General features: G+C 34.8%; 2 protein-coding genes across 2 annotated transcripts; one reads left to right on the top strand and one right to left on the bottom strand.

The window, feature by feature from the left end:
- Window positions 1-1,618: 1,618 nt before the first annotated feature.
- Window positions 1,619-5,423, top strand: LOC140881793 (proteasome subunit beta type-1-like). The gene is made up of 7 exons (XM_073287380.1): window positions 1,619-1,933; window positions 2,006-2,113; window positions 3,779-3,860; window positions 4,029-4,158; window positions 4,256-4,398; window positions 4,475-4,561; window positions 5,070-5,423. The coding sequence occupies exons 1-7, from the start codon at window positions 1,887-1,889 to the stop codon at window positions 5,142-5,144; spliced, it is 672 nt and encodes a 223-aa protein (XP_073143481.1). The 5' UTR covers window positions 1,619-1,886; the 3' UTR covers window positions 5,145-5,423.
- Window positions 5,424-7,778: 2,355 nt separating this feature from the next.
- Window positions 7,779-12,905, bottom strand: LOC140879890 (uncharacterized). The gene is made up of 10 exons (XM_073283849.1): window positions 12,622-12,905; window positions 12,419-12,524; window positions 11,470-11,530; window positions 11,083-11,378; window positions 10,475-10,614; window positions 9,808-9,882; window positions 9,468-9,558; window positions 8,887-9,090; window positions 8,529-8,573; window positions 7,779-8,269 (listed from the first exon to the last, which is right to left on the bottom strand). Exons 1-10 carry the CDS (start codon window positions 12,829-12,831, stop codon window positions 8,187-8,189), a joined length of 1,311 nt encoding a protein of 436 aa, XP_073139950.1. The 5' UTR covers window positions 12,832-12,905; the 3' UTR covers window positions 7,779-8,186.
- Window positions 12,906-12,948: the final 43 nt, after the last annotated feature.

Below are 12,948 nucleotides of genomic sequence, written 5' to 3' on the forward strand. Positions count from 1 at the left end.
TTGTTCTTGTGCTATTGGGCCTGATATCATGCTTAGATGTATGTTTGTGTACTGTGATAATTCAAGCGCTATTGATATAAGCAAAAATCCAGTACAACACTCTCGAACCAAACACATAGACATTCGACATCACTTCATTAGAGATTTGGTCGAGAAAAACATGATCTTAATTGAGTTTGTTGGAACAAATAACCAATTAGATGATATATTCACAAAAGCTTTGGATTTCGAGAGATTCTCCAGTCTAAGGAAGTATCCCATTATGTGTGCATTATAGACAGAACTGGATGTTGTCAGGAGTGTTGCCAACACCCTGTGACAACACCTTTTTATGCATGTGCATTTTTAGGATATTTGGCATATTGCATTCATGCATTCATTATGTTTTGTGAAGTGTTTGATGCTTTGTAACCATTGACCAGTTTTCACTCAGGATTCCTTGCAAAAGTGTTATACAGTTTAATGAGGATTAATTGATAAAGAGTTTTGACTAAATCATGAAGTAGTAGAGAGATGTTCGTGTATTCCATGATCCTGTCCCAAGTGAACAGTGATTTTGCGATTATGTATAAGTATTTGTGAGACGATTTTATGACTTATAATTGCAAAATGGATGATCCGATCCAATATTTTAGTGAAAAGTAATATAAAGACATCTTATTTTTTAAGACACCGTTTGGTTTGAGGTATGATATAAGTAATATATATGTAAGTAATATAATGTAATAAAAAATAAATAAGAAATTATAGTTAAAATAGTATTGGATTTGATTGATAGATTATAGTTTATTTGATTTGATTGATTAAATTTTATATAAAAATGTTAAATGATTATTTTGTCCTTTTAACAATAAATAAAATGAAAATTATATTATTTATAAGGGGTAATATAGTAATTTAAATTCAATGATTTGATTGATGTAAGATAAACAATTAATGATTTGATTGATATAAAATAAATAGTTAATATATGGATAAATAATATGATGCGAAGAACGTATGATGTGATGAGATGAGCTATACATATATTAGTAATATGATGAACAAAACATTGCCTAAGGGTAATAGTCATATGTACTAATTTTTGGAAGGCGGGTTTCGGGTAATGGGATTTTAGCCCGTTGAGTTACTACGTTTGTCTTTTCGTCTACGATTTTTCAAAATTTTATAATTTCAGTTTGATTTTTTTAGAGTGCAAATACAATCTTGATTCAGATTATAAAGATATAAAGTAACTGTCGACGAGACTTAAGACTAAACTTGAGATTTGCTTATCTCAAATAATAAATTACAAAGAAACTTCTAAGTATTTAGGTCACAAGAAATTGATTATTTGGTATATGAGTTTGCTACTTTGCCTACATGACATTAAAAATTAGGCATCTTTTAAAATCATCATAATTGAACCTCAAATATTTCACATATTCAACTATTTTTAAAAAAATTCCACATGATAAAATGTTTGTTGAGAGATAACGTGAATATTATAATTTACATTGAAGTATAAGAAAAATATGAGTATGCTCTTGATAAGCTGTTCAAGTTGACGAGTATGTAACGATTGACAAATAATTCAATCTATTATCAACACTTATTTGGACGAATTCTACCCACGTATTTTTCGGTGATTTACTTGATTGGTTTAATTTAATTTATAGATGGTTTCATCAACACGGAGGTTCAACCAATGTGAATACTTGATGCTCATTGAAATAGTTATAGTATATCGAAAATGAAATCATGAATTTATAATTATTTTTTACCTCAAATAAAATATTTTGCGTTGGTGATTTTTCTTGAGAGGAAAGACAGCTTGGGCTCAAAACTGAAAGTGAAATTCATCGATAGAAAATCTACCTGTTCTGCGATTATCAGTCAGAAGTAAAATGACCAAACATCAAGCAAATTGGTCTCCTTACGACAACAATGGCGGGTACGGACGCCGGAGCCCTACTCCATATCCGCGGCTTGGTTCTGAACGCTAACTGTTTGTTTTAATGCGCAGGACATGCGTTGCCATAGCCGGAGCTGATTACTGTGTGGTTGCGGCCGACACTCGGATGTCCACTGGTTACAACATTCTTACTCGCGATTACTCCAAAATTATTCAGCTGTAAAGCCTTTCTCATTTTGCACTCGTTTCCATTTAGTCGAGATTTTTTGTTTTGTTATTTTTGTTTTTGTTTTTTTTTGTAGATTTCACGAGTTTCAAATGTTTATTTGTAAAATTTCTGAAATACAAGTATTACCCATCTGCGCGTCGCGTTGCTGGATTCGCCCCTAGTAATAACATGCTTGGATGGAAATGTAGATAAGGAAGTGGGAGAGGAATAAGCCCTAAATCCTAATATTTCATGCTTTTGTCTTTTTCAGCTGCAGAAAGTCACTTGATTCTTGATATAATGTTTCTTGAATTTTAGAAGTTTACTCAGGAGAGTGTATTCATTCACCCAGAGAATTACCATTCATTCTAGATAGATGATTTGCAGAGTTTAAAAGTCTAGAGACTAGAGATATTCAACCCAGCCTTTTATATACTCAATAAAAGTCGCCTACCTATCTCCAAAACAGACTTTTCTTGAGATTTAAAAAGTTGGGTGGTATTTAAATTCAACTTCTTAAAACCATCTGAAAAATCTACTAGTAACTAAAATTTCAATAGATTTTCAATAACTCTTAGTGGTATTATTTTAGTACAAACCCTGAAGTCTAGAGCACAACTACAAACAATAAAAAATGATCTTCCATTCACCCTAAAGATTTGGATAGACTTTTAATTGGAATACTCAGTTAACCCATATATATCCAACATTATATTTGTTTTCGAAGTTTCATTTTTCTCACAACTTACCTTCAATAAATTATTGCAATTAAAAAAAAATTAGAATATTATAATGTAACCAGTTGGAAGAAACTTTTGTAGTACTTTTTGTCATGTTATATTATTGCTCAATAATCAATTTTAAATGATTCAAACCAAATACAACCTTATATCTTCATAGATTTTTAAAAAGTCAAGTTTGAATATCACCACCTTTTAAAATTCTAGAAAAAGTATAGTTTGTATCAAACTAGACCTGTACAGAGTATATAAAAGTTTAAATTGAATATCTCTACACTTTTAAATCTATAAATTATAAATCTATGGATACACCCCCACTAAAGCTTCTGTACAACCCACATACTATAGAGATTCCATATAGCACCATTGCTTAAATGCGTATACAAGAACGTTAATTCTATCTTGTTTGAACTTCAGTTGAGTACAATTTCGTCCTTATTTGGCTCTTGGTGTCAGTTCTAGTTTTGTTATCGGAGTTCATATAAACATGGGATTTATGAAACAGAATTGGGAGATCTTAGAAGTTACCTGGTTCCAAATCCAAATCCAAATCCAAATCCAAATCCAAATGTATTGGTTTTTAGCTTCTCTTGTAAAAACTAAATGAGTTTCATGGTTCCGTCTTCAGGTCATTTGCTTAAAATTGTTTAAGATGGTATGCCTGATCTCTACCTCAATTAGAATTTCTCTTTTTTATTGAAGGTATTGAATCATGGAATTGCCATTGGGAGAATTCAATAATTTCCTTCGAGGACCTGTTGTGTTATCCATTCTGGGAATTCATAAAACCTCTTTTCAAGCATTAGTATATTTCATCGATACAGGGCTTTCACATAATGCATTCCTTTTTTTCAACTTTTCCAGTATTGCCATCCAACTTGTATTCATTCAGTATTGTTTTTAGTAACTTGTACCTGCGTTTATCTAATAACATAGAGCGGACAAATCAGTGATGGCCTCTTCAGGTTTCCAGGCCGATGTAAGAGCTCTGCAAAAAGTTTTGGCTGCTAGGCACCTGGTGAGTGGTTGAATCATTTTAATTTGAGGCTGCGGTTTGAGTTTTTTTATATGCTCCTTTCAAGTATTTGTGTGCGTCAAGGTAGAAGCAGACACAATTAATGTGGTCTTAGGTGGTATGCAATGTCTGAACTCATGCTGTGTAGAGTTTATACCTTTTAACTTGTAGATCTATCAACACCAACACAACAAGCAAATGAGCTGTCCTGCAATGGCTCAGCTGCTATCTAATACCCTGTACTACAAACGTTTTTTCCCATACTACTCTTTCAATGTTTTGGGCGGCCTTGATAGTGAAGGTAAGATCTTGATTCTTGACTACTCTCAGTTAGGTCTTCGGCCAAAATCTTCCACTGATTAATTTTTTATTCTCTTTGATTTACCCAAATTCTGAAGGAAAGGGCTGTGTCTTCACGTATGATGCTGTTGGATCTTATGAAAGAGTCGGATACAGCTCCCAAGGTTCTGGTGCTACTCTGATCACTCCCTTTTTGGACAACCAACTGAAGTCTCCAAGCCCTCTCTTGTTACCTGCAAAGGTTTGATCCTTACCATTGTTCTTTTTGACAATACGATTTACTTTTAGTATCTAAAAGTATGCGGGGAATACTGCAGGATGCAGTTACTCCACTCTCAGAGTCAGAGGCCATTGATTTGGTGAAAACTTGTTTTGCATCAGCAGCAGAAAGGGACATATACACGGTATGTCTGTTATCTTCTTTGTTCCCTGCATGTATTTATCCCATGCAATCTCTTGTTGCTTTATTTGTTGTTTGACTGGGAGCTCTCTCTCAACAGTTATTTGATGTGTTCGTTATAAGATGTAAAATGGAGGCCAAATTAGATTGTTTTACTAATCCAAACTCTTGTCAATCGATTCTAGTCGTGTGAGAACATTATGCACGTTGTTTGTTTTCCCTTTGAATAATATTAGTAGGAGATTATGCATTTGTTCGCTTTCACCTTGGTCTTGTGAGGAATATATCTGCTCTTACAAGTTAATTGCTGTGGAGGTCCTTGAGGGTAGAGATGAAAACCTTCATGGGGCTGGAGGATCATTTAATAGTCAATTTCAAGAGAATATAATCTCATAATCAAGGAAAATTATTGCCGCGATTGGGATTATAAGTAGTTTCAACATTTAGATGGTTGAAATTTATGGGCTTAATATTCACATGGTTCCCCATTCTTGGTCTTTGTCGGTTTCCAGGGAGACAAACTGGAGATTACCATTTTGAATTCTAGCGGACTACGTCTTGAGTACATGGAGCTTAGAAAAGATTAAACCCTTACGTTACTGCTTCAGGAGGCCAGTTGAATTTGTATGGGCAAAAGGCATGTCTCGTTCTGTATCTTTGCAGTATGCATCATTTTGCGGATCTTTTATGTTCCATTGGTTTCTTTCCAAATATCTGCAATAGATTTATTTGTATCTTGCTTATTGAATCATAATCTTGAGTACACGTAGCGATTCATTTCATATTTCAACGGGAGTTTTGGCTAGCATTTGTTTCTCTTTTTAAAATAATTTAGTGTCCACTTTTTAAATCACTTTTCTAAACTATATCTATCATTTCAAAGCATGCTATGGATATTTTGTTCTAGTGATAGAAAGTATAGGTTACGGATGATTTATATAAGGTGCCAAATAGGGATGTAAACGAACCGAACGGTTTGCGAGCTATTCGGAGTTCGGCTCGGTAAAAAGCTCGTTCGAGCTTATTCGTTAAGCTTATCGAGCCGAGCCCGAGCTTGATTTCGAACTCGACAATTTTCACGAGCCGAGCTTGAGCTTAAGGATATTCAGCTCGTGAACTCGCGAACATGTTTGTTAATAGGCTCGGGTTTCCGAGCTCGAGCTTGGCTCGTTTAGGAGGCTCGCAAGCTCGAGCTCTAGCTCGGCTCGTTTAGGGGGCTCGGGCTCGGGCTCGGCTCATTTAGGAGGCTCGCGAGCTCGGGTTCGGGCTCAGCTCGTTTAAGAGGCTCTCAAATATGTTCATACTTGGCTCGCAAGTCCGAATTCGGTTTCTTTATTTAGTTTGAGTTTGATTCTTATATATATTCTGAATATGCTATATGGCTTGTGAGAAAGCTCATGCTCGGCTCATATATTGAGTGGACAAATAAAAAATATCAATACTAATGAAAATGATATGATTGGAACACAATAATTTGTTGAAAGAAAGATGAAATTACAAACATAGGATGTAACAACAATTTGCATTTTTTATTTTAACTTGAAAATCATTGTATTAAAGTGCTCTTAAAAACACAATAAATAAAATATTTATATGTGCAATATTACTAATGAATGACTATTCAATCAATAAATTTCTAACGAACTGAAATAAAAATTTTATTTAAAATGTCTTACAAGAATTAGAACTATATATGATAATAGATGAATGATATTTAAAATTTTAGTTAAAAGGAGTTATGAAATTATTTAAATTAAATTTGTTGAGTTAAAACTTGTTAACTCAATAAATGTATGTGCACATCATTTTAATTAAATTATAGAACATCATTAAATAAAATATTTCATATACTGGGGATCGTGTCATAAGTAGTGCTTATATCTCGTTAAAAAAATAAGAGTGTAGTGGTTTTTAAAAATATTTTAATATAAATGTAATTTTTTTAAATTTAAAAGAAATATATTATAATAATTAAGTCACACAATAAATTTTTATATACTTATGATCTAAGAATAGACATTGCTGATTTTTTTCAAGGGTAAGTGTTCGAAACTTGGGTTTAACATTTTTAGTTGGGAGCTTCAAATTTTATTTGAAAGGTATAAAAAAACCGAAGCTTGCATTTTGAGTTATTAATTATTTGATCGTGTGATGAAATATTTGGAATGATGAATACTACTGTGTACTATACAGCAGAGAAGATTGCACATTGAACTTGTACAACTCGGAAGCAGTCGAAGGTTTGTGGCTGAAATTTTCATCTACAATTTGATCTGTAATAAATTCGGAAATTTCGAGACATATTATGACTTAAGCAGTTAGTAATGATGTTGTAAATTCATAAAGATTGAAAACTTTGATGAATGAAATTGATGGATTTTTTCGAAATTGGGTTGGGTTGGAGGGTGAAGTTTTAGATTGGTAAGATTGTAAATCAAGTTATAGTCAATTTTATCGAGAAATTATAATCGAAAAAAACAAACTTGAGCTCCGATGTATGCCTGACGAGCAAGAAAACAAGATTGTTTAACGAGCCCGAAAACAAGCTCACTAACGAGCCTGCTTAACGAGCTTGCTTATGAGCTTGAAAACGAGCTCGCTAACGAGCTCCTTTATGAGCCTGAAAACGAGCTCGCTTAACTAGCATAGAAACAAACTCGCTAACGAGCTTGCTTACTGAGCCTGAAAACAAGCTCGCTAATGAGCCTACTTAACGAGCTCGCTTAATGAGCCTGATAACGAGCCTCATTTAATATGATAAACAAGCCGTGCTCGAGCCGAGCCCGAGCCTTAATATACTAAACGAGCCAAACCCGAGCCTTATGATAAAAGCTCGGACCGAGCTCGAGCCGAACCAGAGCCCTTATATATATATCAAACGAGTTGAGCCGAGCCGGCTCTATTCAGTTCATTTACATCCCTAGTGCCAAACCATATATTAGAGTAAGATATTTAATTTTACTAAATTTATCACGAAATATTAAACGAAAAATGGACCTTTATCCTGAATGTTTATTTAACCCTCATCTTTTGGATGATTTAAATTGGCGTTACGAGGGTCGATGATACATGCAGAATCGATGAAATTCGTGGTAAATGGTAATTTTTTGTGGCGTGGCCGCGGCTACGGGCAAAAAGGAGGGAGAAGGTGATGGGAATGAAATCCTTTGTTTCAGCGTTTCATGTATTACCTTCGTAGAGTTCTATTTCCTGCTACACAATTGTACAAGATTTAATTATGAGATATATAATTTACTTCAAAATACCAGCATTTCTAAAAGAGAAATTCAAAGTTTTAGAATTGCTTCCACAGCAACATTTTTGATGATTTAGTCCATTCAAACATAGGCTACGCCAAGGCACCAAAAACGATCTCCTGAGATAAGAAGTCATAAGCTCGCTATCTTTCTGTGTGTAAACAAGTGGATTGTGTCAAACTAGTAGCTCAAAGTTTTCTAGAAGTCTGTATCTGCTCTCGAACACTTCGGCCTTCTTCTGAAGGCGATGGCTGAAGATTTAAAGCCCGTGATGATATTCCGTGAAAAATAAAACTTTTGACACGAGTATGTATAAATATGCTCGGCTTCTGCCTGCGTTTCCATGATATCAGTACAACCGGTACGTTTCTCTCAAGAGGGAGGAGGGGCTGCCCACAGCTTCACTTTCTTGTCGATTCCAGCCGTAGCTAGAACCAGCTGTTGCTTGTTATTTTCTACAAGCATAGCACAAGAAAAACAAGGTAAAAATTCTATTTACAGATGTATACATTGCAAGTGCCAAAAAAAGAAGAAGTAAAGCTTCCTTTGTGCGTGGGAACTATAATACAGATTCTAAACAACACTCATTGTGGTTTCTCCCAAAAGCCCACTTAAAGGGAGGCTTTTCGTTTAAGATTCTAGGAAATCCACCTTTTATTTTTGAGAAAAGCGAATGATAGTAACAACAAAAAAGAACATCCCTAAAGCACCAACCTGTTGGAATAGATGTGGGCGCCCACGACATGTCTGAAATATCACCTGCGTTAAAACATGATGCGAATCAAATATTTGATGGAAAAAAAACATTAGCAAGGCATTTGCATGATTCTATTTTGGAAGTCAGACTGATACGCAACAGAAAACTAACTTCCGTCGTGCATATTCATAAATAGCATAACGCGGCATACCGATCACCTTTTCACTGTTTAAAAAGTGTGCGTGAAATAGAACTTGGGAAATATACGATGGTACTGCTATTTCAAGAAGTTGCAAATAGGAAAACCTAAGATACAACAAAGCAATGCATAATAAAACTAAAAATATGAGTTAGAACCGTAGAAAAAAGGTTTACCATCATGGGCTTTTTCAGCTGTGTCTAAAATCTGCCCAGTCTCGGCGCATAGCCATTGCAATGTTGAACCATGAGTTGCTGCCAATATTTTTCCGTCAGGGGAAAGACTGAGGCGATCATAGTGCATAGACGCGCCATTTGCATCATGAAGAGGAATTGGAAGCACCTTTAGAGTTTTTGGATCCTCATCTAGATGGTACCGAACTTCAAGTAACAGCCATTAGTCAGCGCACATCATTTTCCAAATTTCCAGAAGTAAAAATGATGTAACATAAGTCAACATATATGGTCAAAGAACTTAAGGTCACAATATATGGTCAAAGAACAAGTAGGCTTGGCTTCAAAACAACTCATTGTAAAATATACAAAATTTTGTTTATTTTTACAACTGGCACGGGTGCAGCTATCTATCTTTTTTGCAGTGAAAGAAACGAATCTATAAATCTCAACAAATAAAAGGCAAAAATACAGACCTAGAGAAGTACAGAATATTCTTAATCTTAAATACCTAAATTCTACAGTTTGTTGGTTAATTAACAAAGATGTATCAAAACAGGCGTAGACTGCGAAACTAATATTACCATTGATATTCCATATTCTTATTGTGCCATCCTTGGACGCTGTTAGGATTTTTTCTGAATTTGGATCGAAGCAAAGCCAAGTAACTGCACTCTGAAAAATCACCAGAAATAGTTAAATCCATCAAAGCCAAGTAAATTTGGTCAATAAAGTTTATTATGGAAACCAGCTTACAAGCTGAACTGAAACAAAAATGAATTTAACATAAAAAAATATAAATGGAGAATGAATGCATGCATTTAATACAGTTGAAAGGACACTTTAATATACTATGAGCCAACATGCAAAAAACAATAAGCACAAAAGCATAACATAAAGTACACATGAAGATCGGTATACAACCTTGTGCCCTTTGAGCTGCATAACTTTTACAACCTCTTTGACTGAACCATCTTTTGAGTACACTATTTCCCAAACCTGTAAGATAAAGCTAATGTAAACCACAAAAATTCAGATGTCCTACCATTACGTGACACTTTCACTGATAATAAAAGAAACAGTGGCACTCTAAAATAATGATATATACAATTATTTACTGTGGGATGGAAATAAATGTAAAGCGCGGTGAAAACATGAATACAAATTACAAACATTCCTCTGGAGACGTTTTATAATAAAAACTTGAATGGTTAAGAAGCTGACTTAATACAAACAAAAATCACTGCTCACAACACTAATCCTCAAGGCTCCGTTTGGACAAATACTTATAAAACGTTTTTTTTAAAAACAATTTATAAATTTTTTAAAAGTTTTTTCTAAAAAATGTGTTTATAGAACTATTCTATAAGAAACGTTTTTAGAGTTAAAAAGTAATATGTATAGAGCTAAAAACACCAAATAACACATCTCAATTATTTTTAAAGCTATACTCGGAGAACACATTTTTAAAATATCTTTCAAATGCGTTCTACAAAAATCTTGTCCAAATTTTTTTTCACTTATAAAACACTGAAAACATTTTAAAAATACGTGTCCAAACGGGCCCCAAGTTTCCGAAAATAACTTTTACCTTCACATCTGCTGTAAAAGCAGCTGCCGCGATAAACCGCCCATTTGGAGATATAGTGGCCATTGTATTTTTGAGCTGATTTGTATCAACAGTTCCCAATAGTTTCCCGGTTTTTCCATGCCAGAGTTTTATGTCAGTGCCTGAAGGGGGAATAAAGTAAATTATATATGCACAGAAACATCATTTTGAGAGCAGGAGTTTCTTAATTAACATCAGAGTGGACGTATATCTAGAAAAACAGTTACGTGATCCTGCACTAGCCAACCACAAATTCAAAGTTGCCTGTGGAAAAAATATATGGTAATAGAGAAAGCTAGCAAACATTCATTTTTTGTTCCCATAAATTTATTAGATTTTTTTTTTCGAATTTATTTTATTAAAATAAAAATAAAAAATTTGTCACACACGATGGGTGTGTGCAAATGCGCTAGTTCTATCTATGTCACAGCAGGTCAATGACCATTTTATGAAGCAACATAGATATATTGCAAATGAAAAAAAAAAACAAGTTATTAACATTGGATGCATGCCATGGCAGCGAAAGTTTATCAGAGTAATAATAAAAATTTGAGCGGCAATTTATTAAAAATACATAAACAAAAAGACACCTTCAGAACACGATGCAATAAGTGCACTTCCATCAGCACTTCCATAAGTCGATTTAGTTCCAATTAGAGTGAGAATGGCCCTATTTTCATGAGCTTTATGGTGTTCCCATTTGATTTCTGGGAGCGGGAGCTTTGCTTGTTGCTTCTGCTCACCAGTTGTTTTTGCCTTTTCTTCTCCATACACATACAAAGATGATCCGGAAAGTGCTTGGGAAGCCACTACCACAGAGGATGCATCACCAGCAAATGCAACTGAGGTTGGATGACCACCAGCAGGTAAGTTTATTCTCAGAAACCTAACATTATATAATATGAATGCTTAGATCATACTGAATCACGAGGCTTCTACTATGGAACAGTGGATGAGAATGGTAGCAAAATTCATACTTGAAACTTTTGCTTGAGGCATCATCCAATCTGAACACCCTGACGACACCATCTCCACAAGCTGGCAAACAATTTATAAGGTACTATTCAGTAACTTGATGACTTCAATCAGACCCTAGATTCTAAGTCAGAAATGACAGAACTCTAGACGAGTTAAAAGACTGGAAAACAATAGTCCTCAATTCCAAACAACACCGATGAAAACTTTTCCTATAATTAAAACCACTTGGCAAGATCCAATAGCATGGTGAAGTGAAAGACAGATACACGAATTAACTATCCGGTTTAAGTAAGGTGCTCCTGGGATATTAATCACATCACCGGAGCTTTTTCCTTTCTCGAATTGATGCTTGAACAACAGCCCAAACAAGTGGATGCCATACAAAACACACACACATAAACTTGTAAAATACATTAAAAAAAATTAAAACAAAAAAACGGAAATTGACCAAATCTCCATCGGATACACAAAAAGATCAGGGGGTTTTGAAACAATATCATGTAAAATAATTTTTTATTAAATTATTAGCATGTAAATAATATACTGCATTATTCATCTCCTTTTTAGACTAATGTATTAGAATCAAGAAAATAGTTAACCGATTAATTCAGATTGATCTTCTTGTTGACTTTCCTAGAATAGGTTATGGATACTTTGTGTAATATACCGCCTTCAGATATATGAAGTTATGAACCTCATTCAACCAATTTATCAATTTGGTAGCAGAGACCAAGGAAAAAGGAAAAACTCCACTGCTAATCCTTTTCTTTACTTAGCTGAAACCAAAGAAGCCTCCCAGAAAAATTGCAACCCACGGAGGAAATCTAACAACATTGCCCAAATAACCAAACCATAAAAAAACATAATCTTTGAACAAAAAGGCAGGCGCAGCAAACGACTATAACAAAGAGCAGTAAAAAGCAAAATCAAGTATAAACAGCCATTCACCAGTCGCTAAACTTCGTGCATCGGGTGAAAAGCAAAGCCCCGTGACTGCATCCCCATGCCCTTTCAATGTATTCAAATCCAGCGGATGATGCTTCTTATTTGCATCCTGTAGTTCCCAGTTCACACCAATCAAATTACATAAACCCTTTGCACAAAATCACAAGACTTAACCAGAACAGAGGGGGAAAAAAATTGATCTTTACCTTATCTGCGACATGGGAATGCGCGTGGGATTTATGATGCAACTTTCTGGGCACCGTCGGCTTCGTCTTCGAATCCGGATTCAACGTTTCGGGTCTCGCGATTGACTGAATTTCGGATGTTCTCTTCCGAAAATAATTACCAAAGATTAAAAATGCGATCAGTGCTCCGATGACCGCCGAGAATCCAACAATTGGAAGAAGTGCATCCATTTCCCTTCGATCGCACGAAGATTACACTTTATTGGCAACGTAGCAATGAAGTTGTAGGGGCTTTACACTCTATGTTCGGGTTTGTTCGACGCTAGCCAAAGGGCACTGGCACGTGTT

The sequence above is a fragment of the Henckelia pumila genome, chromosome 2, assembly GCF_033568475.1.
Source record: "Henckelia pumila isolate YLH828 chromosome 2, ASM3356847v2, whole genome shotgun sequence".
NCBI classification, from domain to species: Eukaryota; Viridiplantae; Streptophyta; class Magnoliopsida; order Lamiales; family Gesneriaceae; genus Henckelia; species Henckelia pumila.